At 54.8% G+C, this 27,203-nt stretch overlaps 2 protein-coding genes across 2 annotated transcripts in view; one reads left to right on the top strand and one right to left on the bottom strand.

Moving 5' to 3' along the window:
• LRRC27 (leucine rich repeat containing 27) overlaps nt 1–8,004 on the bottom strand; it is a 41,925-nt gene extending 33,921 nt beyond the window's left edge. The window contains exons 1-3 of the mRNA XM_047072526.1: nt 7,804–8,004; nt 5,195–5,325; nt 992–1,050 (exon numbers count right to left, since the gene is read on the bottom strand). Of these exons, the coding sequence (XP_046928482.1) occupies nt 992–1,050; nt 5,195–5,325; nt 7,804–8,004 (391 nt within the window). The remainder of the gene's footprint in view (nt 1–991; nt 1,051–5,194; nt 5,326–7,803) is intronic.
• A 1,986-nt stretch (nt 8,005–9,990) lies between these two features.
• LOC124506447 (collagen alpha-1(III) chain-like) lies at nt 9,991–13,819 on the top strand. Its single transcript, XM_047072518.1, has 2 exons — nt 9,991–10,712; nt 13,366–13,819. The coding sequence occupies exons 1-2, from the start codon at nt 9,991–9,993 to the stop codon at nt 13,448–13,450; spliced, it is 807 nt and encodes a 268-aa protein (XP_046928474.1). The 3' UTR covers nt 13,451–13,819.
• Nucleotides 13,820–27,203: the final 13,384 nt, after the last annotated feature.

Here is a 27,203-nt window from a genome sequence, read left to right as displayed (position 1 = left end):
AGTAAGCACCTGACAAGGTTCACGTCGGAAAACACCCGGAGATGCCGCGTTTGGGGGCTCGTGGGAGCAGCCACGGCAGCACTCGGGGGAAATCACAGTTGTCACAGCATAGGCTGGAAAAGAAAGGTGGGAAACCAGTGATCTAAGCCTCCAACTCAACTGGTTAGAGAAAGAACAGCAAGTTAAACCTAAAGAAACAAAGACAGTAAAGAGCAGAAGTATGAGACGAGACGAAACAGGTGCGGAAAGGAGAACACGGTCCTCTGCTTCCTCCTCCTCGTCATTCACAGCGAGGAAAGTGAATAAAGGTGAAGGCACCGCCCTCATACGTGTCCCTGCAGATCCACCCCAAGACCGCAGTGCTGAGCCCAAACTGCAAGTCGCCAGGACAGCTCATCATCGGAGGATTCAACTTAGAGACAGTTCAAAAGGAGGGTCCTGGGAGGGGATGGGCAGTGAGGAGGGCACCTGTTGGGAGGAGCGTCGGGTGTTGCCTGGAAACCGATGTGACAATAAAGTTCCTATTAAAAACAAAAAACAGAAAACAAAAAACACAAAAGGAGGGTCCTTGAAACAGACATCGTCTGAGCGCTGTCAGTGGCAGAGCCCTCCAGGAAAGCGAGGGGAGGGCGAGTCCGGACCCGCGGGCCCCCCGGGAGGGACAGGGTGCAGTGGGGACCGGACCGGACCGGGCCCGGGAGTTGCAGCTGTGACGCCAGCTTTCCTGAGCTGTGCGCTGGCTACAAAGCGCCGCATCCTTCTTCTTTCTCCCCCCGTGTTTACACGTCACACTTTCTACGAAGAACGCAGGTCCCCGCATAACAGCTCTTGGGAGCCGCAGGGTCTGGGGCCCCGAGGGACACAGTGGAAGCAACTGTAAATAGTAGCCAGCTGGCCCCCGCGACTCGCCTGATACGTCCGCTACGGGTTCCACTAACTCAAAAAGGCAGCATTTCACAGCCAGCTTTTACGGTATTGCTTGAATACTTACCCAGCTCCACAGGTAACATTTTGATAGGATTTCTTTCTAAAAGCAAAGTTTTCAAATGCCTTTAAAATAAAACAAAAAATACATAGTTTAAAAAGCAGAAAATCAAATGACCGTCCCTAAAAGACACCGTCAAATTTCCTCTTCTACCTCCTCTCCCTGGAGTCGGCTTCAGCGTGGGCACGCTCGTTTACGACGTGCCCCGCGTGTGGCCCCGTCTCAGCATGGGCCAGGCTCCCCCGTCAGCGAACTGACGCTTGGGGCCAGGCGACTCTCGGTCAGGCGGCCCGTCCTGCGGGGCATCCAGCTGCCTCCTTGTCTCTACCCACGAGTGCCAGCGGGACCCTCCCCGAGCTGTGACAGCCGCGGAACCGAGGGCACCGCCGCCCTGCAGGGGGACGGGACTCCTGCCCGCGTCTCCTGAAGCGTGCTGTGAGGAGGCCTCGCACCCTAAGGCGCTCCGCCAGCAAGTCCCCCCGCTCGAAGTGCCGGGAGCCCGCTGCGGCGCGGCACGCTGTCCGGCTGGGGAGGGAGAATCCGTAGTCTCAGACGAGGAAGCGTGGCATCGGGGCATTTCTCCCTGCACCGGGCTCCAGACCCCTTCCTTCGTGGAACACCTAACACCCCTGCAAAATCTCTCACCAACTAGCCATGGAGAGAGAGGAGAGAAGGAGCACGAGAAAGTAACACTTTTTAGCAACACTAAAAAGTTACTGATTGAATGATGGGGAAAAAAGGAGTATTTCACCTTAAATTCTGTCTTCCCCCTTTTACCATACTGTGCTTCTTTTGTTTTATACAAGTCATTCTTTTTTTTTTTTTAAGGTTTATTTATTTTAAGAGAGGGAGACAGAGAATCTGTCAGCGCAGAGCCCAATGTGGGGCCCAAACCACGAACCGTGAGACCATGACCTGAGCTGAAATCTCGGGTCAGGAGCTCTGCTGACTGACCCCGGCGCCCCTCCCGTGGAATTCTGAAGACTCATCATACATTAGGGATCAATTTCTTTCTCTCCTTCACTTTTTAGGGACCAGCAGCTGAAATCTGGCATAAAAAGACCACAAACACCCCGGCTCATGGTTCCAGGCTCGGGGACGGGCACCCGGGAAGAGGGCGGGACCCCTTCTCCCTCCCCCCTCCCCCCTGTATCCGTGTCACCCCGGGCTTCGCCGAGAGACGTCTGGAGAACTGTCAAGTCGGCCGTAGTATTCAATCTCCACACCTTCGCTGCAGCACACGGCCGGCCGGCCGGCGTCCCGGGCACACGGGGCTGCTGACCGTGCGGGGATGGCCGCCGGCCACGACGGGGTCGCCCTCACAACCGCCTGGAGAAAAGCCCCCACCCGCCTCCTCCTCTCTCGCGGGCCCGGGAGTCGCCGAGCCCTCAGCGGCCCCAGGAAAGCAGCCGGGTGACCGCGGGGCTGGAGAGCCGTCCACCCTGCGTCCGCGCCTTCGGCCCTCCCGCCAGAGAGGAGGCCAGCAGCCGAACGCACCTACAGACCCCGCGTGTGAATCCGCGCGGCGGGTGGAGGGAGGCCATCTCAAGCCTTATCTCCCCTTGGACGGTGAAACCATTAAAATCCAGCATCACGACTGGTCAGGGTCCCCAAGATTTGAAAGCGGAAAGGCAACGTCACAGACACACAAGTGAGAGTTCTCCCGTTCCGGCCCAATGAAGTTTAAGTTCCGGACCAGCAACCCCAAAGGAAAATCAGATCGCCAAGGGGTGAGACGACTTTCTTTCCATTTACTCCCTTGGTTTTCCTTACTTACGTGAAGTCTGAAAGGAACAGACGTTATCGGTCAAACTTTTCTCAGTGTATGCAGAGTGAGTCACGTCAACGCCATCACTTCAACCACCGGGGGTTGGTTTAGCCCCAGTCGTGGGGTACAGAAACGGCCCGAGAACGGGGCAGTGCCTGCTCCCCACACGACGGACAGACCCCGCGTCTGCGCCCCCGTGAGCAGGCGGCCGGTGCCCTGGACGTCCCCGCCACCTGCCTGCTCACGGGGGCGCAGACCGCGGGAACCAACCACTCACCAAGGAAGCGTCTTCCCGCCTTATGCAATGACAGGTTTGAATATTCTCGTGCACACGTTAAATAATAAATTTGTAAATGTTGACCCCTAGGCACTGTCAGTCCACGGGCTGTTTCACAGATTCTCCACGGAACGGATACACCGCAGTGGCTTGCCGGGGGAGGCGCGTATGCTGACGTACAAATTTCTCTCTCTCTCTGCTAGCAAAGCTTACACATCCAGGACAATGAGCGGGGAGAACATTAGTACTGGCATTGCTTTCATTAGGCCTTTTGGAAAGTTTAAGGTTTTTAATAAGCCCGTAATTACTTAACACTTCTGATTAATATGTTTCAGCTCTTCGGCAAGCTGATCTAATTTTAATGATATAATGGGCTATAAATCACATGCAAAATTATATCTTAAACGATATTAAGCAGCTGGCTTTGACTGGCAAACCAACAAATTCCAAAATTGGAGAACTGTGTGCTTATTTTAGAAGAAAGAGCAGCGCTTTGGGAAAAGGCTTCCGTTTGTTTACACTCTGAGGAGCAAACCCTCTCCTCAACTGTGCTAATGCCACAGTCTAGGGGCAGAAAGCACTAAATTATCCTCAACACAAAAGATGAGTCACCCTGGGAAGAACAAAGCCTTCCTTCCCAACCTGCCCTAACCACCAGCTCAGAAGACTCACGAGGTCGTCAGCTGGAAGGGACACGGTGGGCGGTGGGCGCGGCCCTCAGCCACCGTCACACCGCCCTGGCTGGAGCCAGGGACAGGGTTCTGTGCGTCCAGCGGCACCACCCACAGACCCCGACGACCCCAGAGCTCCAGGAAGACGGCTCCTGGCTCTGACTGCCCCCTGCTGGAGACCCCAGCTTGTCATCAGAAGTCAGCTGCTTCCTTGTGGGGCCTGAAAAGGCACAAAAGATTCACACATGTTCTCTTACTGTTACACGGACAAAACGCTCACTTCTTCCAACACACTTCAGCAAGCAGTGAGCCACCCTCCAGGCAAGTGAAGGGCCTTTACAGCCTCCCGCTCTGCTGCCTGGAGGGGCCACCACGGCCGTGTGCGGACGTGATTACTCACATAAGAACCGGGGGTCGCCCTGGGACACCTCTCTTCCTCCCATGCCCTGAACCAACCTGAACCCCCACCGGCCCTCAAGTCCACCTGGCACTCTGCCTTGTCAGCCTGGCCCAGGCCGCCGCCTCTGGCGGGGACGGCCGCATGGCCTCCTAACTGGCCTTCCACGACCACCCTCGCCCCCCCTTACAGAGTGACCTCAGAGCCAAGTCAAACTGCAGCCCTCTCCATTCCAACCCACTGTGATTCCCAAGCTCTTTCAAAATGAAATCCAACACTGCATCCCTGGCCTGCTAGCTGGGCTGACCCTCTTTCAAGGCATTTCTTGCCCCTTCTGCCTCCTGTGTTCCTCTCTGGCCTCCCTGCCGTCCCTCACGTCCACCAGGCACACGCTCCCAGGGCCTACGCACGTGCTCTCCTCTGCCCAGGAAGCGCTGGCATTAAAGGACAGCCTACAAGGGTTACCGGGCTTTCAAACGGGTAAGAAACACTGATCCGGAAAGACGCGGGTGCTAAAGGCGACGGGGTCAGGACAGTAGGCCGAACTCCCAGAGAGCGTGGCTCCCGGGGGAGTGCCGGTGCCAGCTGACCCTTAGCTGCTGGGGAGAGTCCACGTGAGGAGGAGGGAGGGAGGCGAGGCATTTGTTCTAGAAGCGGGGGTGCTAGGAAATCCCTGGAGTCAGAGCCGCAGGAATGTGGGGTTTCCAACTCTCCAAACGGAAAGCACTTCTTGTTCTTTACCAGAAACTAAAAGATATGCACGAGGCCTCAGGAGCACAGAGGCCGGCTGTAGCTCCTCAGCCTTATTTCTGACCTTCAGGCAGCTTCCCATGAGGAGAGTCAGGGATGGAACCAGGTGTTGCCAAAACCTCACGGATGGCCCAGCAAAGGCACTGTGGCTGCCAGCGTCCCCTACCCTAAATTATAACTACAGTCAAGTGCTTTGTTGCATCTCGTAGCTGGCTTTAAAAATAGCGTTAGAAGCTTCTAGCTGAAACCAAAATTCAACCAGGAGTACGAGCTACGCGGCAAAAGAGCAGGTACTCAGGCATCTGAAAACGTGATGGTTCCTGAAGTCTGGAAATGCGCAACTCACTTGTGAGACCCGATCCCAGAAGGAAGAGCTCTGATGCTGTTGTAGCGGAAGTCCAGCCACGCGAGGTTTGGCAGCGACTGGAAGAAGTCTGCGGGAATCTCGCAGAGGGCGTTTCTCTGAAGATGCAGTTGCTTCCAGGGAAGAGAAGAGAACGTTCTGTCAACTAAGCACGTTTTGAGCCGTGACTTAGCCGAGGCAGCTCCAGAACAAACACTAGCTTTTGCAACCACACACACCAAATTGAAACAAACTCACACTAACCGATCCTTACGTAGTTTAAACAGCAGACAAGAGGGAAAGAAAAGCACCAGGACCCCTCGCACGCCTCGCGGGCTGGACAGGGACTCCACCGCGCACACGGGGCTTTTGCTACAAACACCCCTCAGACCAAACGTACTTCCCGAGTTTTAAACCCCTTTTCTCCTCCGTGGGCCCCCACGCTCAGCGCTTCTCAGGCTCCACGGTCACTGCCCCCGCCCTCGCGCCCTAGCACTCAGCAGCCCGCGGGCCTCTGCTCCGTGGACAGGCAGCAGGAGCGGAGTCTGGTCAGGGACCCATCCCAAGCAGATAATTAAAGGAAACTAAAAGACAAGTGCGCCACGCTGCTCTCCACGGCGCGGTCTCTGACGGGCAGGCGCCCAAACACGACCCCAGCCCCCACCACCTCAGCAAGGGCTCCAAGTGCCAGCCCAGCGCCATCAAGTCTCCATCAGGCGTCAGAAGGAGCAGGAAGGGAAGGCTGAAGACGGCATGTGCCGCAGGGACTCTGGTTGGGTCACGTGGGCACATATAATCCCACAGTCGGGCACAGCACGATCGTGGGTGGAGAAGAACCCCCTCGATGGGGCCGTTACAGGTCGTAGGTCACACCTCCCTACCCAGGTAGCAGAGCGCAAAGTCACGAGAACGGCCTGGAAGCCACGCTTCCTGGGTTCAAATCTAGATATCAAAACCTTATTAGCTGAGTGACTTTGAGCAAGTTCCCAAACCTCTCTGCGCTCCAGCATCCTCCCCTATGAAGTGGCTCAGGGGACCCACCTGCCAGACACGCTAAGCGAGCGGTGCGGGGTGCATGGGAGTGCTAGGGAAGCACCAGCCACCCCCTCGGGCCACGCTGTCCCCACTCCCAACTCTGCCTCCGAGGCCGTCCTCCGAGCCCCTTCACGGGTCACGACAGGAGCTTTACAAGCGCACAGAAAGCAAACTGTCCCGCCAGGCAAGGCGTGGGCAGTTACCCTGCTGGCCGTGGGCGGTCTCGGGGACACGGGCTGGCGGTCACTCTGGCAGGGGTGTGCGCACCTCGACGCGAGGCTGCAGCGTGGGCTCCAAGCCCCCCAGGCCCGCTGTCTCGGGGCAAGCTGCTTCTAAGTGCCCGACTCCAAAACCACAGTGGCTTGAGGGAACAGCCAGGTGATTGCACCCCAGGAGCCCACCCTCCCTCCCGGGCCGGCGAGACCCGGGGAAACTGGGCCCTCCCACGCTCCAGGACCGCATGTGGCCGTGGAAGCGGTGGACGTGCTCCCGGCGACTCCGGTGATGGCTGTTTCGCCAGCACGTGTACCCATAACCCCTCGAAGGCCACGGCGCCGAGCGGCCGCCTCCCTCAGTGATTGGTTGCCATGGCGATAACATCTCTATTCACGTCTCGTTTTCCGAAGGGCATAAGCAGTTATGATGCTTCTTTATTAAGCTTGAAAAGCAGGCTCCTTCTTCCTTTATGCACAGAGGTAACACGGTCTCATGGCACCATCAGGGTCCGGACTGCCAGCTGGGAGCGTGTGCCCGCGCAGAGGGCACACAGCAGCCCTGACGACCCAGGAATTCACTCCAAGAGGTGGGTGCTCAGGGAGGGACGGCAAGGCCGGTGGCGGCCTGGGCAGCAAAACCAGGGCGTGTCACGTGCAGCAGAGGAATTAGTCCTCGAGCAGCCACTTACGATTAGGGCCTACGGCTTTGTAAAAGCACTCCCAAAGGTCAGTCCACACCGCAACGGTGCAGCGTGTCTGGTGTGTACCATGCTGTGGACACTGTGGTCCAGGTCTTGCAATATGCTCACTCTCGCGTTCCAGATGGAGACGAATGAGATTTAAGGAAATTACAGGAGTACCAGGCAGCAGGAGCCCCGCTCACGTCAAAACTGTGCTCTGACCGAAGCTTGTTCTAGAAATCACGGGGGGTGAGACAGCGCTCCCTGGATTACCAGCTGGCACGGGCCTGGCGAAGACACTGGGCACAGGGCAAAGTCCACGGGTAATGTCAGCAGAGCGGGGCTGAGAAACAGTGGTCAACTGACTCGATGTTGTGTGGGGGTCTGTGGGCGCGGTGTTTTACGTGAGGTCAAGGGTGTTATGGGCAGTGGTTTCTACCACCAGCTCTTTGGTGCTTAAGACCCTCTGAGGAGACAGGATGGATATCGCGGTCCAACTCCACGAGGTATTTGCATTGGCTCGTCCCCGTACCTCAATTTCTCACTCTGTGCTGAGCCGCACATGAGCCCCTGAGTCAACCCTCTTCTGTCTCATTCTGGAATCTCTCTCCTCAGGTGAGGCCTCCAAGTAAAAGCCATTCATGTCTACCAGGCAGAGGCACAAATGAGAAATGCCACTTACTTTAATGTTGGGGATTTTAAAGATCTCTTCTAAATGGTGAAGGCCACGTTGACTCAAGTCTAAGACCGATGAAAGGACGACCTCCTTGACCTCCTGGTGAACCTCTCCAGAGGGGGAGGCGGGCACGCTGCTAACTTGGCCGGCACGGCGCTCTGGATCAGCCACCCCAGGGGGCAGCTCGGAGGGGCCGCTTCCGTCCATCTGCCAGCCGTCGGGGGGCCACTGCTCATCCTGCGCACTCTGGAGTCACCTGGAGACACAGAGGGAGACACGGCCACAGCTAGGTCACTGCCACACTCACCCAGGTGGCACGGGGTGGCTATGGGGCAGATCTGTGACAGTGTCGCTTGCTTACAAAACCACCATTTTTCATAAATGGTATCATAAATTTGACACTCAAGTTCAAAGGAAGGAAGAAAGCAGGAAGTCAAGAAGGTTCTGATTAAACATATGAGCCTCACTTCGCAGCACAGAGTTCCAAGATTCCACTTTAAGCTCCTGGAAGACACAATGACCCAAAACAGGAATGGCTATATTAGGGATGAAAACGTCAGAAGGTTTCGGCCTGTAAGCCAATACGTTCCTCCCGTAAACGTGGTGTGGACGGATCCCCCGTCCACACTGCGTACTCCTGCTGAGGTTCTGAGCTCTCCCCCGCCCCCCATCCCCCCCACCGGGTACCAACCTCCCCGAGCCCAGGAATCCTGCCCATTCAGCTCAGGGAGCAGCGCTGGGTCTGGGGAACACAAAGTTAGGTGCTGGGAAAATCGGTCAAAAAAGAATCTTCACTTTTAGTTGTTCAACAATATTCCCAAAGTAGTTTAAGAACTGCTGCTCACCAGCACCTCTTCTGGGGAAGCACACTTCCACGTGTAATTTCTCACTTTTTTTTAAATGTTTATTTATTTTTGAGACAGAGCGTGAACAGGGGAGGGGCAGAGAGAGAGGGAGACACAGACTCCGAAGAGGGCTCCAGGCTCTGAGCTGTCAGCACAGAGCCCGACATGGCGTTCAAACCCACGAACCGGGAGATCATGACGCGAGCACAAGTCAGATGCTAAACCGACTGAGCCACCCAGGTGCCCCTCCCCGTGTAATTTCTAAACAACGGATCCAGCGGTAATAACACACATTGGAATGCTAATGGGCTCACACGCGATCCCTGGTTAACGCTCCACTTGGCTGGTACACGAGCGCACACACATACTTCCTTCCCGTGCTTGTGCTGAGGAGTGCGAGGCTTGGGGTACTTAAGGAGCTGCCCAAAGGCTGAGCAATGAATGAGAGAGGGCGAGCCACGGACACCCCGGGCCTTCCCTCATGGATCCTCTCCTGGGAATCAGCACCGTGAAGGCTGCTTCAACCTCCTACAATCCTCCTGAGGGGAAAAAAAATCTCAAAACGAGAGTGAAACAACAGGACCTGAAAATGGGTAGAGCGGACTCCTGGAGGGGAGGAGGCTGCGCCACGTCCCCACCATGCCTGCCTCAGTTTCCCCATCTGCACCAGACCTGGTTGGGCGACCCGTTAGTCCTCAAGTTCCAGGCCTGGGAACTCAAGTTCCACAGCCTTTCCCGGGGCAGCCGGACAGGGCACAGTGGGCCAAGGGGGCACCGCCTTCCTTCTGCTGCCTGCGCCCATCTCACCCGTGGCGCCCTCCCACCCCAGCCTCACCTATGGCGCCCTCCCACCAGGCACCTCCCCCCCTCACCTGCAGCGAACCCCCACCCCCACCCCACCCCCCTCACCTGCAGCGCCCTTCCCCTGCACCCTCTCCTCACCTGCGACAGTTCCCCTGTCCCCCCATCTCACCTGCGGAGCCCTCCCCCCCCCCCCGCCTCACCTGCGGCGACCCCGCACCCCACCTCACCTGCGGTGCCCTCCCCCCCCCACGCCTCACCTATGGCGCCCTCCCACCAGGCACCCCCCGCCTCACCTGCGACACTTCCCCTTGTCCCCCATCTCACCCGCGGCGCCCTCCCACCCCGCTCTCACCTGTGGCACCTCCCCTGCCTCCCCCCACCTCACCTGCGGCGCCCTCCCCCGCCTCGCCCCCTGCCTCACCTGCAGCGACCCCCCACCCCGCCTCACCTGCGGCGCCCCTCTCCGCGAGCAGGAGCTCGCTGGCACGGGGAACCGAGAGCGGTGCAGCCCAACGATGCAGGCCGCCAGGCCCACGCGGTCGCCATGGAGACGCCCTACGGGGTCCCGGAGGGGCCAAGCCGCGGAGCACGCGCAGCCGCGGGGAGGGCGGTGCGCCTGCGCCGGCCGCGGAGGCGCGTCCCAGCGCGCATGGGCTGCGGGCTGCGGCCCGCGGTCTCTCCCGCGCGGCAGGCGGTGGCGCCCACGGGGGACACGTGTGCCTTAGTCCGGAGAGTCGGATGCGCGAGGAGGACCCTTGCGGCCGCGAGAGCGAGCAGAGCCTGGGCGGGGCGCGCTCCACTCCGCCCAGCGGCCTCCAGGGCCCGCGAACCCTCCCGGGGTCCTGACCTCGCTTCTGCCCCGCGCCCGCCTGGCTCCTCCGAGGGTCCCGGGATCGCCGCCGTCACGCGGACACCACCACCGGGGGAGCAAGGAGCCCCGCGTGGGCCGGGGCCAAGCAGGACTCCCTCTGCCGCCGGGCGCTCGGGCGGCGGCAGGCGGACGCCCAGGCAGACGCAGGACCCCCGGGGGCGCCGTTGCGGGGATCGAGGGGGCGGACCTTCCGCGCCGCGGAGCTGGCCGGACGGCCTCCGAAGGCTGTTAGTCCACGGCCGTGCTGGACCAGGCGGCGCCGAGGGCAAGCTGCCGGGGACAGGGGGCGTGGGCACAAGCAGGAAGCCGGGAGGACGGACCGGCCCTGGCGACGTCCTGCAGAAGAAGTTGGCACCGTCCATCGCAGGACCGCACACCTGCCTCCCACCAGCGAGGTGAGCTAGCAGGTGTGCAATAGCGGATGGGCCGCAGCCACACCTGGGGCCCCGCCCGGACCGCCCACGTGTGAAAACCGGACCGCTGCGGCTTCACCCTCCGTCCGCCAAACCTCAGCGAGATGCCTCTTGTGATCCAGTTAGCAAACCCCGTGGGAAAGGGGTTGGGAGGGGGGAGGAGGGATGGTAGTTACGGCTAACTTAGCTGACACGTCACAAAGCCACCACAGTACCTGAAACTAAATTGGGGACACTGTTAGAAGGGCTGCCAAAAGTAGCATCTACAAAGGCCCCTGAAGAGCTTTACACGGATTCTAAGATAAGATCCACCTTGCTGTGAAAGATCACTCTCGGTTTCCGCTGCAGAAAGGGCAGGCTAGGTCGTTATGACCAACCCTTCCGCAACAAGGGAGTGAAGCATTCCAGAAAGGTGAACTTTTCCCCCAGTGAGCATCTTTCTATTTGGAAGAGGTATTAGAAAGTTCCGCTACTGGGGCATCTGGGTGCTTCAGTTGAGCATCCAACTTCGGCTCAGGTCATGATGGTGAGTTCGAGCCCCACATCGGCTCACTGCTATCAGCAGAGGCTGCTTCAGAGTCTCTGTCCCTCCCTCTGCCCCTCCCCCGCTCGCACTCTGTCAAAAATAAAACATTACAAAAATTATAAAAAACAAAACAAAAACCTCAGCTTCTGAGCAAAGCTCCCAAGAGACCAAAGACCCAAGGGATTAAGTTATTATTCTGACATCCCTGCAGAGACAGAGGGTCTAGTAAACCCCCGGGTTTTGGGTTGGAGCTCCGTAATGCCTTACTCTAGGACAAGAGTGACCTGGAGGAATGCCAAACCTCATGGGGCCTGAAGCTCAGCCTCAGACCGCAGCTGTGTGAGCGGGGTGCTGTGTTTTTGGCTCCCAGCCAGAAGTGGAGGTCAATCCTTTCCAGAGAAGGAAGAAAATACCATCTTAGGTCTCCAGTTATCTTCATGGTTTTAGAATGTGTAACATACGGGGCACCTGGGTGGCTCGGTCGGCTCAGGTCATGATTTCACGGTTTGTGGGTTTGAGCCCTGTGTGGGGCTCTGCACTGACAGTGAGGAGCCTGCTTGGGATTCTCTCTCTCCCTCTCTCTCTCTCTCTCTCTCTCTCTCTCTCTCTCTCTCTCCCCGTCTCCCCCAGATGAATAAATAAACATTAAAACGTAGAAATAAAGTGTGTAACGTTAGTCACACACCAGGCAACATGAACACGTGATCAAATCCAAGAAAAACAGGAGAAAAAAGAAACTGACCTGTGGGTGGTCCAGATAATGAAATTTGCAAGAATACAGTTTGGTAAGGCTTAATATGTTCAAAGAAGTAATGATATTGGAAATTACAGCCAGGAATCAAATTGGAATTCTGGATCTGAAAAAATACAATAATAGCTTAGAGCTGAAGAGGGTGTTGGTGAAGCAGAAAGTAGGTTAGAAGACCACATCCATCAACAGGCAGGGGGAGTAGGGTCGGCACAGGGGATTCCACGAGCAAGTCTAGCACACGGAGACTCTGGCCAACTCAGCACCTCCGTCCTGCCCTCGGAGTGCCTCCTCTCCTGCCCTGGATACTTTTCTGTGTGGTTACAGGGGCTCTTGCAGGAGGCTTGGAAACGGAGGAAGACGGGCTATTAGTTTCTGGAGGCACACGCAACGCTAAGGGCAGGTGAGAGGTTCAGAGCAGATTCCCAGATGACCCACCGTGGCAGGACGGGCATAGTGTGGCGGTTACAGACGTGCCTGTCGGAAAGTGTATGAAAAGTCTTTCTTTTGATCTCACTCTTGAATGAGGGTTAACTGGTATAGAACTCCTCGTTGGCAGTTATTTCGAGTCAGAATTTTAAAGACACGGCTCTTTGGAAGCTCTTGCTGCTGACGAGAAGCTTGCTGTCCATTGAATTGCCATTTCTGTGAGGGAAATCTGTCTTTCCTTACTGTGTCCTTAATGTCCTGACATTTCACTACGATAATTGTCAAGTGTGGGTTGTCTCAGTGACGCTGCTTGGCACTTGGTGTGTTCTTCCTGTCTGAGAACAGAAAGGATCTTCGATCCTGGACATTCCAGGCATTTTGTCTTCACGTAAATGTGGCCTGTGGTCTGCACCCCGACCTCGATTCTCTTATTCTGGGTCTCCTGTGAGGGGATAGATTGAAACCAGTCAGTCGTTCTCCATGTCTCAAAACTGCTTTTCTTAATTTTTACCTGTGCTCTCCACCGGGAAATCTGTCTCCACTGGTGCCCACTTAGACTTTGTATCATGTACTTAGATGGTTATTTTTTTATGACTTCATGTCTCATTTCTAATTTTCTTTGTTCTACTGTTCTTATTTTGTTCTTCCAGTTCTTGTTTTATAATCTCTTCCAAGTTTTTGTGGATGTTTTCTCTTTATCCAATGTGAGAATCCTAAACATGGTTATTTTAAAATCTGCACTTTTTAAATTTTTAGGTTGCTGTATTGTTTTCATTTCATCTGGGATGAATTCATCTGCTGGTTGCTGATCTTGTTATCTTTCTTCTTAGAGTAACGTGCTTTGAATTGAGGCTGGCAGGCTCGTCGTAGACAAGGGGCTTGTGTTCTGTGTTCTCTGTCTGCTCACCTGTCTATGTTTCTCCGTCCTGCAGGTGCCTCCACACAGCCTTTTGGGGCTCTGCAGCGCTGATGTGTGTTACACTGGGGGCTCGGGGCTCTCGTGCAGCCACCCCCTGAGAAGTGCAGAAGTGTCCAAGTCCATCCTCTGGGGGATCCTCAGGTAACTGTTGCAGAGGTGATTTTCTTTCTCAACTTCCTGTCGTAGAGGTGGGAGACTTGCCCTGGGTCCAATTTTAGGTGATGCTCTTGGCTGTTGTTCCCCCACTCCCTTTGGGCAGTTTTAGACTCTTCGACCCTCAGGGACCGCATTTCCCAGCCACTTGCCTATTTCTGGACCCAGAGCCCCGCAGGTCCAAGGTCTCTATCCTGCACCCTGTTCTGTGTCTTCCTTCCGCCTTTGGTCTGTGGAAGGGTTAGGGTTTTTAATGCTTTCTTTTTAAAATTTTTTTTTTCAACGTTTTTATTTATTTTTGGGACAGAGAGAGACAGAGCATGAACGGGGGAGGGGCAGAGAGAGAGGGAGACACAGAATCGGAAACAGGCTCCAGGCTCCGAGCCATCAGCCCAGAGCCTGACGCGGGGCTCGAACTCCCGGACCGCGAGATCGTGACCTGGCTGAAGTCGGACGCTTAACCGACTGCGCCACCCAGGCGCCCCAATGCTTTCTTTTTAAACATCTCTGTCGTGGCCGTGGATGGAGGGAACGGTGGAAGGGTCTGTGCGCGCGAACCGAGGGTGCCTGCTTGCCCAGAGGAAGTAAGTGTTTTATGGACAATGGACAATAAGAGCATTTTGTTCTGTTTTAGTTTTTCCTGTTTAATTTCTTGGTATGAAGAGGCTGTAAGTTATGTTTGGTGGATTCCTGGTAACTAACATCCTTCTGTATCAAAAGAAAAGCAAAATAAAAAATATGTATTTTTTAAATGTTTATTCATTTTTGAGAGAGAGACAGAGTGCAAGTGGAGGCAGGGCAGAGAGAGAGGGAGGCACAGAATCCGAAGCAGGTTCCAGGCTCTGAGCTGTCAGCACAGAGCCCAATGCAGGGCCTGAACCCACGAACTGTGAGATCATGACCTGAGCCGAGGCCGGACGCTTAACCGACTGAGCCACCCAGGCGCCCCCAAGACAAAATATTTTTAAAACTTGAAATCTACTTTCTAGAAAGTTTTAAAAAGAAGAGAATAAGCATTTCTAGGTAAGCTTCACAGACTTCAGAACGGCTGGGAGTTATTTTCTGGAAAACGTTCCAGATGCTTCTGAGCAGCTGGCGCCATCTCTGCTCTGCCGGCCGCGCCGAGTTCTAAATGCAGCGGTTGAAACATATCCTTCCTCAGAAGGCAGTGAGGCCGCAGAGGGAAGACGACCTTGGTTTTCACGGGTGCCACCCACCACTGAGAGTGCATGAGGCGTGGGCAGCGGGACTGCCTCAGGAAGGCAGGAGGACCACGCGGGAATGCTGGTTCTCTGGTGTCTCGGGAGGAGCGTGGGATGACTCCTCAGTGAATGCTCCAGGTGAGCCTGGGGGTGAGCTCGCCTTTGAGATTTGGGGACAAACAGTTGAGCCCCATAGACGGCCCCCACCAGCTCCATGGCCCATGGGCACCAGTCACCCTCCCCCAGGCTCCCGTGAGCTCCGGCTCTTGGGGGGTCAGGGTGCAGCGGGGAGGGAGGGAGGGCTGGCTCAGCATGGCCCTCTGCCTCTGCCCTCCCTCTCCTACCCGGCATCGACCCACTCTTAAAACCCAGGCGTCCGCAAGGTCCTCACGCAAAGCCCTCGTGAGAACAGCAGGACTTTCCGCATGGCTGGGGACAAGGGTTCATATCCCGGCAGAGCGGCAGCCCCGCTGTGGGGCAGTCCAGACACGGTCCCTGCCCCACCCCCCACAATCTTCCTGAGTCCCGGCCCTCCCCTCTTCCTTTTCCACTCTGGGGATGAAGCAGATTCCTCCCCAGATGTCTCCTAGACAGTGGGCTTTGAGTCGCTTTCTTGTCCCCTGGCGAGGTCCTTCACTTCCTGCGAGCCCATCAGTGCCATGAAAGCGTGGATTATGTGGGACCTTGCTGTTGTGTCGCTTGGGGGCCCCTCGGGGTATCAGCACGGAGGCTGTGCCCGAGAGCGGCACACAGCGCCCCGTGGCACGAGGGAGCCCAGTCAGACTTGAATGAACGAGTGAGAAAATGCAGGTGCATTCCTGTCTTTCCAGCTGGCGTGTGGTTCCACGCCCATAGCATGCGGCCACGTGTCCGGGATTTCTGATAAGCGGAGCCCATGCTGCCACCGGAGAGAAATCAGCCCTGTAACACGACGCGGCCCTTATGGAACGGACGGTGCGCAGAGGGCAGGCGTCTCCGGGGCACAAAAGGGAGCCTAACACAGGAAGCGCTTTGCTTTCAGCCTCAGACGGAAGGCTCTCGCTCGCACGGACTCACCTGTGACCTGAGCACTTCCAGGCCGTGTCTGCTGGGCTTTCGTCGCCTTGGCATTCATGCCCAACGGGGTGAAAACGGTTTGCCTTAACTCCGTTTCCGTCGTATCTGTTTCCCGTGGCTGCCGTAGAAATCCGTCAGAGCCTTGGTGGCCTGCGACAGACGCGTCTCTCCTACAGCTCGGGAGCTCACAAGTCTGGCTGGCTTTCCCTGGGTGACATGAGGTGTCTACAGGACTGCTTCCTGCTGGGGCTCTGGGCGAGGATCTGTTTCCTTGTCTTCTCCAGCTTCTCGAGGCACCTGCGTCCCTTGGCTCACGGCCCCTGCCTCGTGTCCTCACTCCATTGTCACACCTCCGTCTCCGACTCTGACCCTCCCGCTCCCTCTCCCGCGGAGCCTGTGATGCCGTTGGCCCATCAGATAATTCAGGATCATCTCCCCCTCAGCATCTGCCACTCACCACGTGTATGACGTCCCTTTGGTCCTGTATGTACCATACTCACAGGTTTTGGGGGTAAGGTTGTGGACGTTTTGGGGCCACCATGCCGTCCCCACAGTGAGCATATCTCCTGGAAAGGAACTGTCTTCACTGGAGAAAATGTGGCGACGAGCTGATGTGGAGGCTCACAGCCTGTGGCCGTGGGTACTGGCCTGTGACGGCAGCGAGCGTGAGGCCCGGGCCGGCCAGCGACGGCCCCGCTCAGTCCGCACGGTCCAGAGAAGCCGGGGATGGAAACCAAGAAGTCAGGGGCAGGCGCTGCGGCACCAGTCATGACACCAGGCCCGTCTGCAGACCCGGGCCCAGCGGTGGACCCACAGCGCGCTCTGAGGAAGAGGGCTGCCCCAGCCCAGCACCGGCGGTGACCCCCGCTGCTCCCCCCGGTGCCGTGACCACGGGCGCTGGGACGTTTCGAGAACTGGGGAACGTGGGCTGGGTCCATATTCCTACCTAAGAGGGGGGCTGAGGTGTCACCATGGCAGCCGTTTGAGTGCCGCACGTAGAGGTGAGGTAAGAGAGATGTCCTGGCCCAGCTGTGTGTGGTGGGCACGCGGGGTCCACAGCCCAACCCCAAGGCCGTTCTCCCAGCCCCCGGACCGATCGCTAGAACAGATGTACGGCGGCCAGCCTCTCCTCGGTACTAACCACACTGGTTTATTTTCTGTATGTTCGTGCCGTGGTCTCTGGGGCCTTGCTGGCTGGGCAGAGACGCCACCCCCAGGCTGGGGGAGGCAGGGGACGGGCGTGCACGTGGGGCGTGTGAGGGGCCGAATCGTGTCTCTCTGAAACCCATGCATTGAAGTCCTGGTCCCAGCACCTGAGGGGTGGCCCTGACCCATTCTGACGGGCGTCCTTGTGAGAAGAGAGGACACGAGGACACAGACACGCACGGCGACGACCCCGTGGGGACATGGGGAGGGCCGGCCGGCTACACGCTGAGGACTGCAGAGCGAGGCCTCGGGAGGAACCAGGCTCGTGGACACCTGATCCTGGACCTCCGGCCTCCAGAACCGGGAGGGAATTAGCCTCTGTTGTTTCAGCCGCCCCTTCTGTGGGATCTGTGGTCGAGGCTTCAGGGGGCTAATGGGTGGGGTGCCGGTGGCGGGGTCGGCTCACGGGGCTCCTGCTGGCGCTTCAGAACTTTTATATGTTCCATGTGTCACGTGTCCCAGAGCAAATGAGCTACGGGACGAGCACCTGCTGCCCAACTGCTGTGGGGGGCACGGGGTCCTAACCCACCCCTGCTCACGCCCGGGCCTGGGTGGGTCCTTCCGACCCTGTCACTCACTCGTAAAATGCGGTGGTCACGATGGGGATCTTGTATGATGGTGTGAGGTCTGAATGCAGCTTGTGGTAAGACAGCAGCGTGGTGCCCGACGGGCCAGCAAACGCCGGGTGCTCGTCTCCGTGACGCCGGGTGGGGGTCGTTACCCGATTCCACACGGAGAAGCGAAGGTGCAGGGTGGCGACTGGGGGCCGGAGACGCCCCCGGGAAAATGGAGGACCTGGATTCACGCCTGGCTCTGGACCCGCCCCTCCTTCCAGGAGCATCTAAGGGGAGCATGAGAAGGTGGGGGTCCCCTCCCACAGCCACACTCTAAAGCAGAAGTGATTTCTCCACAGGGGGCCTTTCTGGAAGCAGCAGGCTCACAGTCTTAGGTGGACCTAGCCAGTAGCCACGACACCGCCGGCCCCCAGCCCGGGTCTGACATCCGGCCCCTGGCGCCTGGGTCCTGGGCCAGATCTGAGCTGAGCGTCCACACGGACCCAGCCTCTGGGCTACAGGGCCCAGCCCCTGCCCGCTGATGTCGGCCGCATGGTCAGAGGGGTGCCCACGGGCCCCTGCAGAAGCTGACACACAGCCTGACCTGGGCAGCATGACCGTGTGGCCTCTCCCAGGGAGGGGACGATGGCACACAGCCCAGTGTGGATAACCTGGGGCGCCCGTGCCAGCTTGTGCTGGGTGTCCCCAGCCAGGACAGGCACGGCTTTTCTCTGACCGGCCAGACAGAACTTTCCCAGTCAGGCCTGAAGAAGCCTGATTTCTTTCTTGCTTTCTTTCTTAATTTTTTTAATGTTTATTTATTTTTGAGAGAGAGAGAGAGAGAGAGAGAGAGAGAGAGAGAGAGAGAAACAGTGTGAGCAGGGAAGGGGCAGAGAGAGGGAGACAAAACATGAGCAGGGGAGGGACAGAGAGAGGGAAACACAGAGTCCGAAGCAAGCTCCAGGCTCCAGGCTCCGAGCTGTCATCACAGAGCCCGACACGGGGCTCAAACCCACGGACTGTGAGATCATGAGCCAAAGTTGGACGCTTAACTGACCGAGTCACCCAGGCGCCCCATGAAGAAGGCTGATTTCTACTGCAAAGTCTTTGCTTCAAAACCAGGTGAGGCAGCCAGGGTGCTCACAAGCCGATGTCGAAGCAAATGAGTGAACCTTTTTAAAATTTTAGAGAGAAAGGAAGAGCTTTATCAGAGCCCAAGTTAGGCCCGGCTGCCCGAATACACGACTTTCACGAGGAGGGACTGCTCCGGGGAGGGGCCTTTGGGGCAGCGTCGTATGTGTTTGCACATAAAGAATTACAAATCATCACGACCGGGGACAGTGTGGAAGGTTAGAGGCTTTATCTGTTTCTAGTCTGTGCAAGGCGGTGGGACTTTAATTGCATGGGGAGCAGGGAGGTTTTCTCTTTTTCTTATCGGTCTGTTCAGAATGCTCCTTTTTGCTTAAGTTTCTAACGGAGCAGATGTACGGTGTGTGTGGGGGCAGAAGTAGCCCCGTGCTTTGAGGTTTTGCCAAGTCATTCTGACCCCGTAAATGTTGAAGTACAGCTTCCCTGGGCGCCCAGGAGCAGGGCCCACAGGCATGAAAAGATGAAACCTCCCTTTATTTTGTCACCTCTTTTGAAGAGAAGATTGAGGACAATGCAGAGAATTGGCCCTTTTCCCTGAAGATTTCAGGAGTGTTTGCACAGAACTTCATCAGAAGCGGTGGGGGAAGGATTCTCCCCCAGATCTCTCCACCCTGTGTGGTCCTCATCCTCAACAAGCCGCTGGGGCCACCTTGAGGTTCAGTTTTACTTAAAGGCAGCACTGAGTGCTGTGACCGTGGAAGGTGGCTTGGTGTCACAGCCCCTGCCTGGGGACAGAGACTGGCCTGGCCCTCTGAGGCGACTAACTCCGGGCTCAGAGGGAAGGTGGGCTGGTGACGGCCGTTTATCCACTTGCTACGGAGGGACGTGCCCCCCAGAAAATGTGCAGTCGTCAAACATAAAGGTCCCTGAATCCCGCACGCGCCCGAGAAACAAGACGTGGACACGTCAGTTTAGGTCCGTGGTTCCTTGTGGGTGGGCAGCACGGGACAGAGTGATGAGGCAGGTGGCCTCTCACCACCTGACAAGCCCGTGTGCCTGGGGCACGTTTGCAGGAAGTCCGGCGAGGACACGGGCTCTGCCTTCCGGGAGACCTGCGTTTACCTGCCTCACCCACACCCGCCTTGGACGTCCCACGAGCCAAGTCTGGGACCCGGGGCTGATGGCTCGCCATGCTTCCATGGGGTCCAGCATCAGATCAGTGTGAGCTGTGGACAGACCCCGGCAGCCAGGTGGAGGGTGAGGGAGGCCACGTGGAGAGAGCCGCACGCGGGCACCTGCTACGTTGTGCCCCTTCACGTTGTTAATGGTTGAGTGGTTCAAAGTATACTGGACAGATCTAATTCAGGGCAAGGGAATTTTTTAAAGGAGTTTTTTTTTTTTAAGTTTATTTATTTTGAGAAAGGGAGGGCATGCAGGGGAGGGGCAGAGAGAGAGAGGATCCCGAGCAGGCTCTGTGCTGCCAACACAGAGCTTAAGGAGGTTTTTTTAAAAAGCAGAAATGTAAAATGTCAGATGGGGGCGCCTGGGGGACTCAGGCAGTTAAGCCTCCAGCTCTTGATTTCAGCTCAGGTCATGAGCTCACGGCTCATGAGTTCGAGCCCCACGTCAGGCTCTGTGCTGACAGCGCAGAGCCTGCTTGGGATTCTCTCTCTTCCTCTCTCTCTGCCCCTCCCCTGCTCATGCTCCCTCTGTCTACCTCAAGATAAATAAATAAGCTTTATATATATGTATGTATATATATATGTATATATGTATTATATTTATACACACACACACACGAAAATGTCAGATAAATAGAGTGCCACTTGCCTAATAACAAGGCAGTTTGAAGCCATGTTTTTCTGCATTTGGGGATGCTCACCTCGTGCACACCCTGATTGTTACAGATAAGGAAACAAGTTCAGGGTGGTTAAGGACTTGCCAGCTCCATGCAGCCATCAGTGAGAGAGCTGGGATCTTGTCCCCCGATCACCAGTCTCCGAAGTAGTGAGGTCCCAACAACACGGCTATTTTTCAACCATGTGAAAGAAAAAGGACGAGAAATTCACCCAGTCACGGAGTATAAGAATGCATGAATTCAACCATAAAACCAGATCAACAGGAATTCAGCCGCAAACAATTCAACAACAAATGCAGGTAGACTGTAGCCCATGGCTCTCCGTTAGTCCGTGATCTGACTGCCAGGCCACGTGAAACCCCTGTGTCACGTGCAGTTGAGACGTGGCATGTTGTGGTTCCGGCAGCTCCAGCCACCCTCAGTGGCCGTGACAAAGCTTTGAGAGCGCGTGGCCGCTGAGACGTCTGTGGACAGGGCTGTCGTGCAGTGGCCACCGGCTGTCACTAACCTGCCTCGCAGGGACCACACGTGCCTGTGACGTCCGGACCTCCTCCCGTGTCACGCTTTGCCAGCCAGCCAGCCCTTCTCACCTCGGGGCCACGCAGATGCTGTTCTCGTCGCAGAGTCCTTCCCGGCTCCTCCACTGTGTGAGCAGAAGGGACGTGAGCAGAGTCGCGAAGGCCCCTGTATCCGTGTAGAAAGCACATGAGTGGCCTCCTGCTCCCAGAAGAATAGAGGCCCACAGGACAGACGTGGCCTGAATCCGTGACCCACAGCCAAGCCTGGTGAGATCTGCCGAAGCACGGCCGACCGCAAGGTGCATGAGTCAGATGCAGATCGTAGGTGGTAGAGAGAAGTTCGGGTGGTTTGTTAGCGGAAATGTCACGGGAATGGCCAGCTGGTGCAGGGTCACCTCACCCCTCTCTGGAGCCCTCGGGGACGGTGTCCAAGAGGGCCCTGGGCCAGCTCCATGTAGGGAGCAGCTCCGTGTACCTCTGCCCTACCGAAGGTGCCACTTCACCCCTCCCTTGTCTGCAGTCTCTCTCACAACATGGCTTTTGAGGGACCATGGTGAGTTTTGCGGTTAGTTATACTTTCGTAAAAATGGAAAGATGACAAACAAAAAGACCCCTGACCACAGCCCATCGTACAGACACAATTCAATGATTTGTAGTAAATGTATAGAGTTGCAACCGACACCACCGTCCGGCTTCAGAACGAACTTCCCACAATCCCCATTTCCACCTCCAGCCTTAGGAGTGTGCTGATGTGTGCCTTCTGCCTCCACAAATCTGCCTTTTCTGGACATTCCGTATAAACGCAACCATACGATACATGGTTTTTCATCTGTTTTTTTCCCATTTTATCCTGACTTTAAGGTCCGTCCGTGTTGCAGCAGGTAGCAGTGTTCCACTCCTTTCCATTGTTGGGTGATATCCCATGGCACGAATCTACTCTTTGTTTATCTGTTTGCCAGCTTGTGGATATTTGGACTATTTATGGTGTGGGGACATTAAGAATAATGCTGTTATAGGGGCACCTGGGTGTCTCAGTCGGTTAAGCCTCTGACTTCGGATCAGGTCATGACCTTGTGGTTTGTGAGTTCAAGCCCCACGTCTGGCTCTGCACTGACAGTGCTTGGGACGCTCTCTCCCTCCCTCTCTCTCTCTGCCCCCCCCCCACTTATGTGTGCACACACACACTCTCAAAATAGTGAAGAATAAAAAACTTTAAAAAAGAATAGTGCTGTTATGAATATTCATGTGCATGTATTTGCGTTGCTGTGTGTTGTATTTTTCTTGGGTAGATTCTTAGGAGGGGAATTGCTGGGTCTTATGGTGCGTTTATGCTTCAATTCTTAAGGAGTTAACTATTCTCCAGGTGGCCATATCACTGTACATTTCTATCTGCAGAATTTGGGGGTTCCAGTTCTGCTACGTCCTTGAAAACACAAGGTATTTGGCCACCACAGAATATGCCACCCTGACATGGGATCACCTTAGGTGAATGGTGCTGAGAAACAGTGTGTCCCCACCACCAAATCAGGGAGCAGATGTCCCTCCGCGAAGACGCTCTCCCGTGCCGGGAGGGGAGACCGCTCTCAGCTCTGGAGACGGTGCTGACTCCAGTCTGTATAACAAACCTTCCTAAATTACCTTATCTTCCAGTACTTTCCCCCATATGTTTTTCTTCCCCCAACTTACCATCCCTAGAAGCCCAAAGCACTTTTTCTCGTCACTTCTCTACAATTTACTGCCCTTTGTTAAAATGGCGTATGAATCCCCAGGCCAAGTAGCTTTTTTGAGCTTTTCTTGTCTTTTCTCTGACGCCTCCCTTGTGCACAGAAAACAAACGTTTTCTCCTATTACTCTGTCGTCGTTTTAATTCACACACCCCAGAAACTGGGTCTGAGAAGATACAGGGAAAGTTTTTTCCTCCCCTGCAGTAGTGAGTGTGGTTTTTATTATAGCCCTTCTAATGAGCATGAAGTACTATCTCAGCGTGGTTGGAATTTTCATCTGCCTGATGATTAACGGTGTAGAGTACGTTTCTACGTGTGCATTAGCTGTTTGTATGAATCGGTCAAATGTCTGTTCAAGTCTTTTGCCCACCTTTTAACTGGGTTGCTTGTTTTCTTATAACTGAGTTGTGAGTCATTCTATATTCTCTGCACAAGTCCTTTGCCAGAAGTATAAGCTTAGCATCACTGCCTCCCAGTCTGTGCCTCCCCCTTTCGTTTTCTTTATGGTGTCTCTGAAGCACGCGAGTTTTTAAGTTCAGTGAAGACAGACACGGGCTTTTTGACAGCTTGAGCTTTTGGTGTCACATCTGATAGCTCTTCGGCCAACGGAGTCATGTAGGTCCGCCATGTTTTCTTGTAGAACCTTGTGGTGTCAGCTCTCACACGGAGGCCTCTGATCCGTTCTGAGTTAGTATCTGCATGAGGGTCTCAGCTTGTTCTCATACGGATATCCAGTTTTCTCAGCAAATACACTTTTCTTTGGGGGCATGTTTTTAGATATAGAGTCAATTTTGTGCACACATGTGACCTATTCATATTCTCTATTCTATCAGTCTCGATAAACTGCATTTTTAAAAAGGCTTCTCCCATTTTATTTGAGTTGTGAATTTATGGCACAAAATTTCTGCGATATTCCCTTATTTATTTTAACATTATTTTTAATGTTTATTCATTTTTGAGAGACAGAGAGATAGAGTGTGAGCAGGTGAGGGGCAGAGAGAGAGAGGGAGACACAGAATCTGATGCAGGCTCCAGGATGAGCTGTCAGCAGAGCCTGACGCGGGGCTTGAACGCATGAACCGTGAGATCATGACCTGAGCTGAAGTCAGACGTTTAACCGACTGAGCCACCCAGTGCCCCCCTAATTATTCTTTTAATCTCCTTAGGCCTTTTAGTGATAACCCCCTTTTCCATTCTGATGTGGCAATTTTTTTGCTCTATTTTTATTCTATAATAGTAGGGTTTTATCAGTTTTACTGGTTGTTTTCAAAGTACCAATGATTTGCTTTATTGACTTTTTCTATCATTTGTCATGTTCTGTTTCGTAGATTTCTGCTCTCATGTCTTTTCCTTCTACTCACACTGAATTTAAATTACTCTTCCTTTTTTAGCTTCTTAAGATAGAACTTAGATCATTGATTTTAAACTTACTTTTTTCATATAAGCATTTAAAAATAGCTGTATCCCACACGTTTTGTTATGTTGGTTTTCATACTCATTCAGTTTTAAATATTTTCTAATCCCCTTTGTGATTTATTATGTGGTCCATGGATTACTTGGAAGTTTGTCATATAATTTCCAAATGTGTGCAGCCTTTTAGGACATCTGTTGTCATTGGTGTCTTTTTTAATGTATTGTGTTCAGGCAACATATTCTGTATGATTTTAAACCTTTGAAATTTACTGAAACACTTTTCTTTTTTGGTCCCAGGATATGACTTATCTCCATGAATGTCCCTTGCATGCTTGAAAATGATGTGTAATATGCCAGTGAGTTTATAATGTTCTCTAGAGGTTGGTTAGGGCAAGTTGGGTGACGGTGTTCCTCAGACTTGTGTGTGTGTACTTGCTCTATCAATTGGAGAGAGAGAGGAGGATTTAAATCTACCACCATTGGGGATTGTTTTCTTCTTGGGTTGTTGTACGAGTCAGGGTTTCCCAGAGAAATGGAATCAATAGGACATGTAGAGGTATATATGCGGGGGTTCATTACCGAAGCCGGGTCCTATGGTTACAGAGGTCGAGGGACCCTGGGATCTGCTATCTGCAAGCCGGAGAACCGGAGTTGGAGTGTTACTTCCCAGTCTAAAGGCCAAAGGCCTACAAACCAGGGAAGGGGCTACGAGGGGTGGAGTGGGTAGCTGGTTTAAGTCCTAGAGTCGGAAGGCCTGAGAGCCAGGAGCTCCATCCAGTGTCTGAGGACAGCCGAGCTCCAGAAGAGAGAATTCAGGCCCCCAGCAGGTTAGATGCTGCCCACCCATGGCGGGGAGGATAGTCTGCTTTGTTCAGTCTACCAACTCAAATATCAGTCTCTTCCAGAGACACCCTCACAGACTCACCAAGAAATAATGTTTTGCGAGCTCTCTGGGCTTCCCAAGCCCAGGCAGGGTGACACAGAAAATTAACCATCACAAGCCCACCCCTTGCCGACCTGACATCATACACACCTCTTTAAATGACACTTGGTCTCCAAACAAACACATAATGAGATCATAATTCCACCCAATAAGACATACACCCCAAAATGAACTAAACTCTTCCCCAGTGGATGATGACAGGAGGCACTCGACTACCACGAGCAAGGTGGCCATGGTGGCCGTGATGCACAGCAGAGGCCAAGTCTGACTTGAGCAGACCTGTGGTGTTGGCTGGTCAGTCGCGATGTTCCCAGAAGTAGAGTAGACAGGAAGCCTGTGTTAGCAGAGAAGTTCTAGGTCAAGTGAACAAAAGTCTAACCTGAATCATAAAAACAGGGAGCCATGACCCCTCAACAGTTTCCAGACCAGAGCTGGTTAACAGACCCAGGGCCCCTTGAATGGAAGGGCCCCCTCGAAGAAGGACTCTGGGACACTACCAAAAATGTATACTGTTTATCTTTCTCCCGGCCTTCCCCGAAGGGACTGATGGCCTTCTACCAGGGTAACTGAGCACTGGGGGTGGGGGTGGGGGGGAAGGACATAATCAGACATTTGGGGACTACTGAACACCAGCTCTGAACTGACATTAATTCCAGGAGACCCAGTTGAAATGCCCTGAAGAGACAGTTGGTAGAAATATGGCCCGTCGGGGTGGGCTGGTGAGGACTGAGGACGAAGGGAATGCTGCCCTCGGACAGGACACACACCACCATGAGCAGGATGTTTGTTGGTGGCAAGGTGAGCATTAAAGGTGGTGGGGTCTCCGATGGAAACAAGGAACGTGCTACTGGCAACCAGAGGAACAACGAGCCCGGTTGTGCAGTGGCAGAAAACTGGGCTGGACTGCATTCTGATGTCAGGCAGAACTCCTTGCAGGTGATGAACTTGGATACTGGCTGAGGAGATTTATAAGCAAAGTGTTAAAGGCGTGGGCTGCTTTCCTCTTGCTGCTCATAGTAGAATGTGAGAGAAAAGAGATAAATTGAGGAAAGTCTCTTAAGCAAAAGTGAACCAGCGCTTAATGATTTGGGCCTATCTGGATTGCAAAGAACACTAAAATTAGGAAATTGCCTATTGGAAAAGCATGTTGGAAACAGAGGGCCAAGGGTGTGGCTGCACAGCCGCTTGCCAGAGAGGCTGGTGTGCGACTCTTAAGTCCCTCAGCCGTCGCAGCAGAGCCCAGCGGGAAAGGTGGGCTCACTGCCCCCCCCCCATTTAAGGGAGCCCCGTGTGTGTCTGCGAATGCTGTGCCGGCAGATGCACCGCTCGTCGGCACTGAGAGCAACAGATTCAGGGCGGAGTGAAAGAGTGCTATCAGACTTTCTAGAAAGTTCTATAAGCAGGAAAGGGGCTGACAGGGCTGGTGAGCTGCAGGTACGTGCAACCCATCAGGATAAAGGAAGAACACAGCTCTGAGGACGGGGCTTCCAGTCGCAGAGGATTCTTCTCGGGTCTTGAAACTTAACGGAATTTTCTCTGCTGCATTTTGAGTTTACTTGGGAGTGGTGACCCCTTTGTTTCTTCCACGTTCTCTTTTTGGAATGGAAAGGTCTGTCCTGCGCTCAACCTGCCCACGTGTTTGGGAAACAGGTATCTTGTTTTCCAGCTGCACAGATGAAGAGGAATTCTGCCTTGGGATGCGCCACACCCAGAGTGTCACTAGCACCTGAGAGACATGGTGACCTTTGGGACTCGTGAGCTGATCATGCTTAGGTGGCATTTTAGGCCTGGAGCTCACGCCGCAGTGCTGAGCGGGGTATTCTGCACACAGGATGGACACAGATGTTGGAGGACCCAACCGTGGACTGTGGTAGGTTTAATGGTGGCCCCCCAAAAGATATGTCCACCCAGAACCTATGAATGGGACCGTCTTCGGAAAGACACTCTTTGCAGGTGTAATTAAGGATCTCGAGATGGTGTCAGCCTGCGTGAAGCTGGGCCCTGAAGCCTCATAAGGGAAGAAGAGGTGAGGACACGCAGGTGAAACATGAGGTCACAATGGACGCAGAGGGTGCAGTGACGCCCCTGCGGGTCAAGGGTCACGTAGGGTTGCCAGGAGCCCACCAGAAGCCCGG

Source organism: Lynx rufus, unplaced genomic scaffold (assembly GCF_022079265.1).
Source record: "Lynx rufus isolate CCGP_SWC_20201006 ecotype Redwood Valley unplaced genomic scaffold, mLynRuf1.p SCAF_11, whole genome shotgun sequence".
NCBI lineage: Eukaryota > Metazoa > Chordata > Mammalia > Carnivora > Felidae > Lynx > Lynx rufus.
This window is presented reverse-complemented; position numbering and strand designations above follow the sequence as displayed.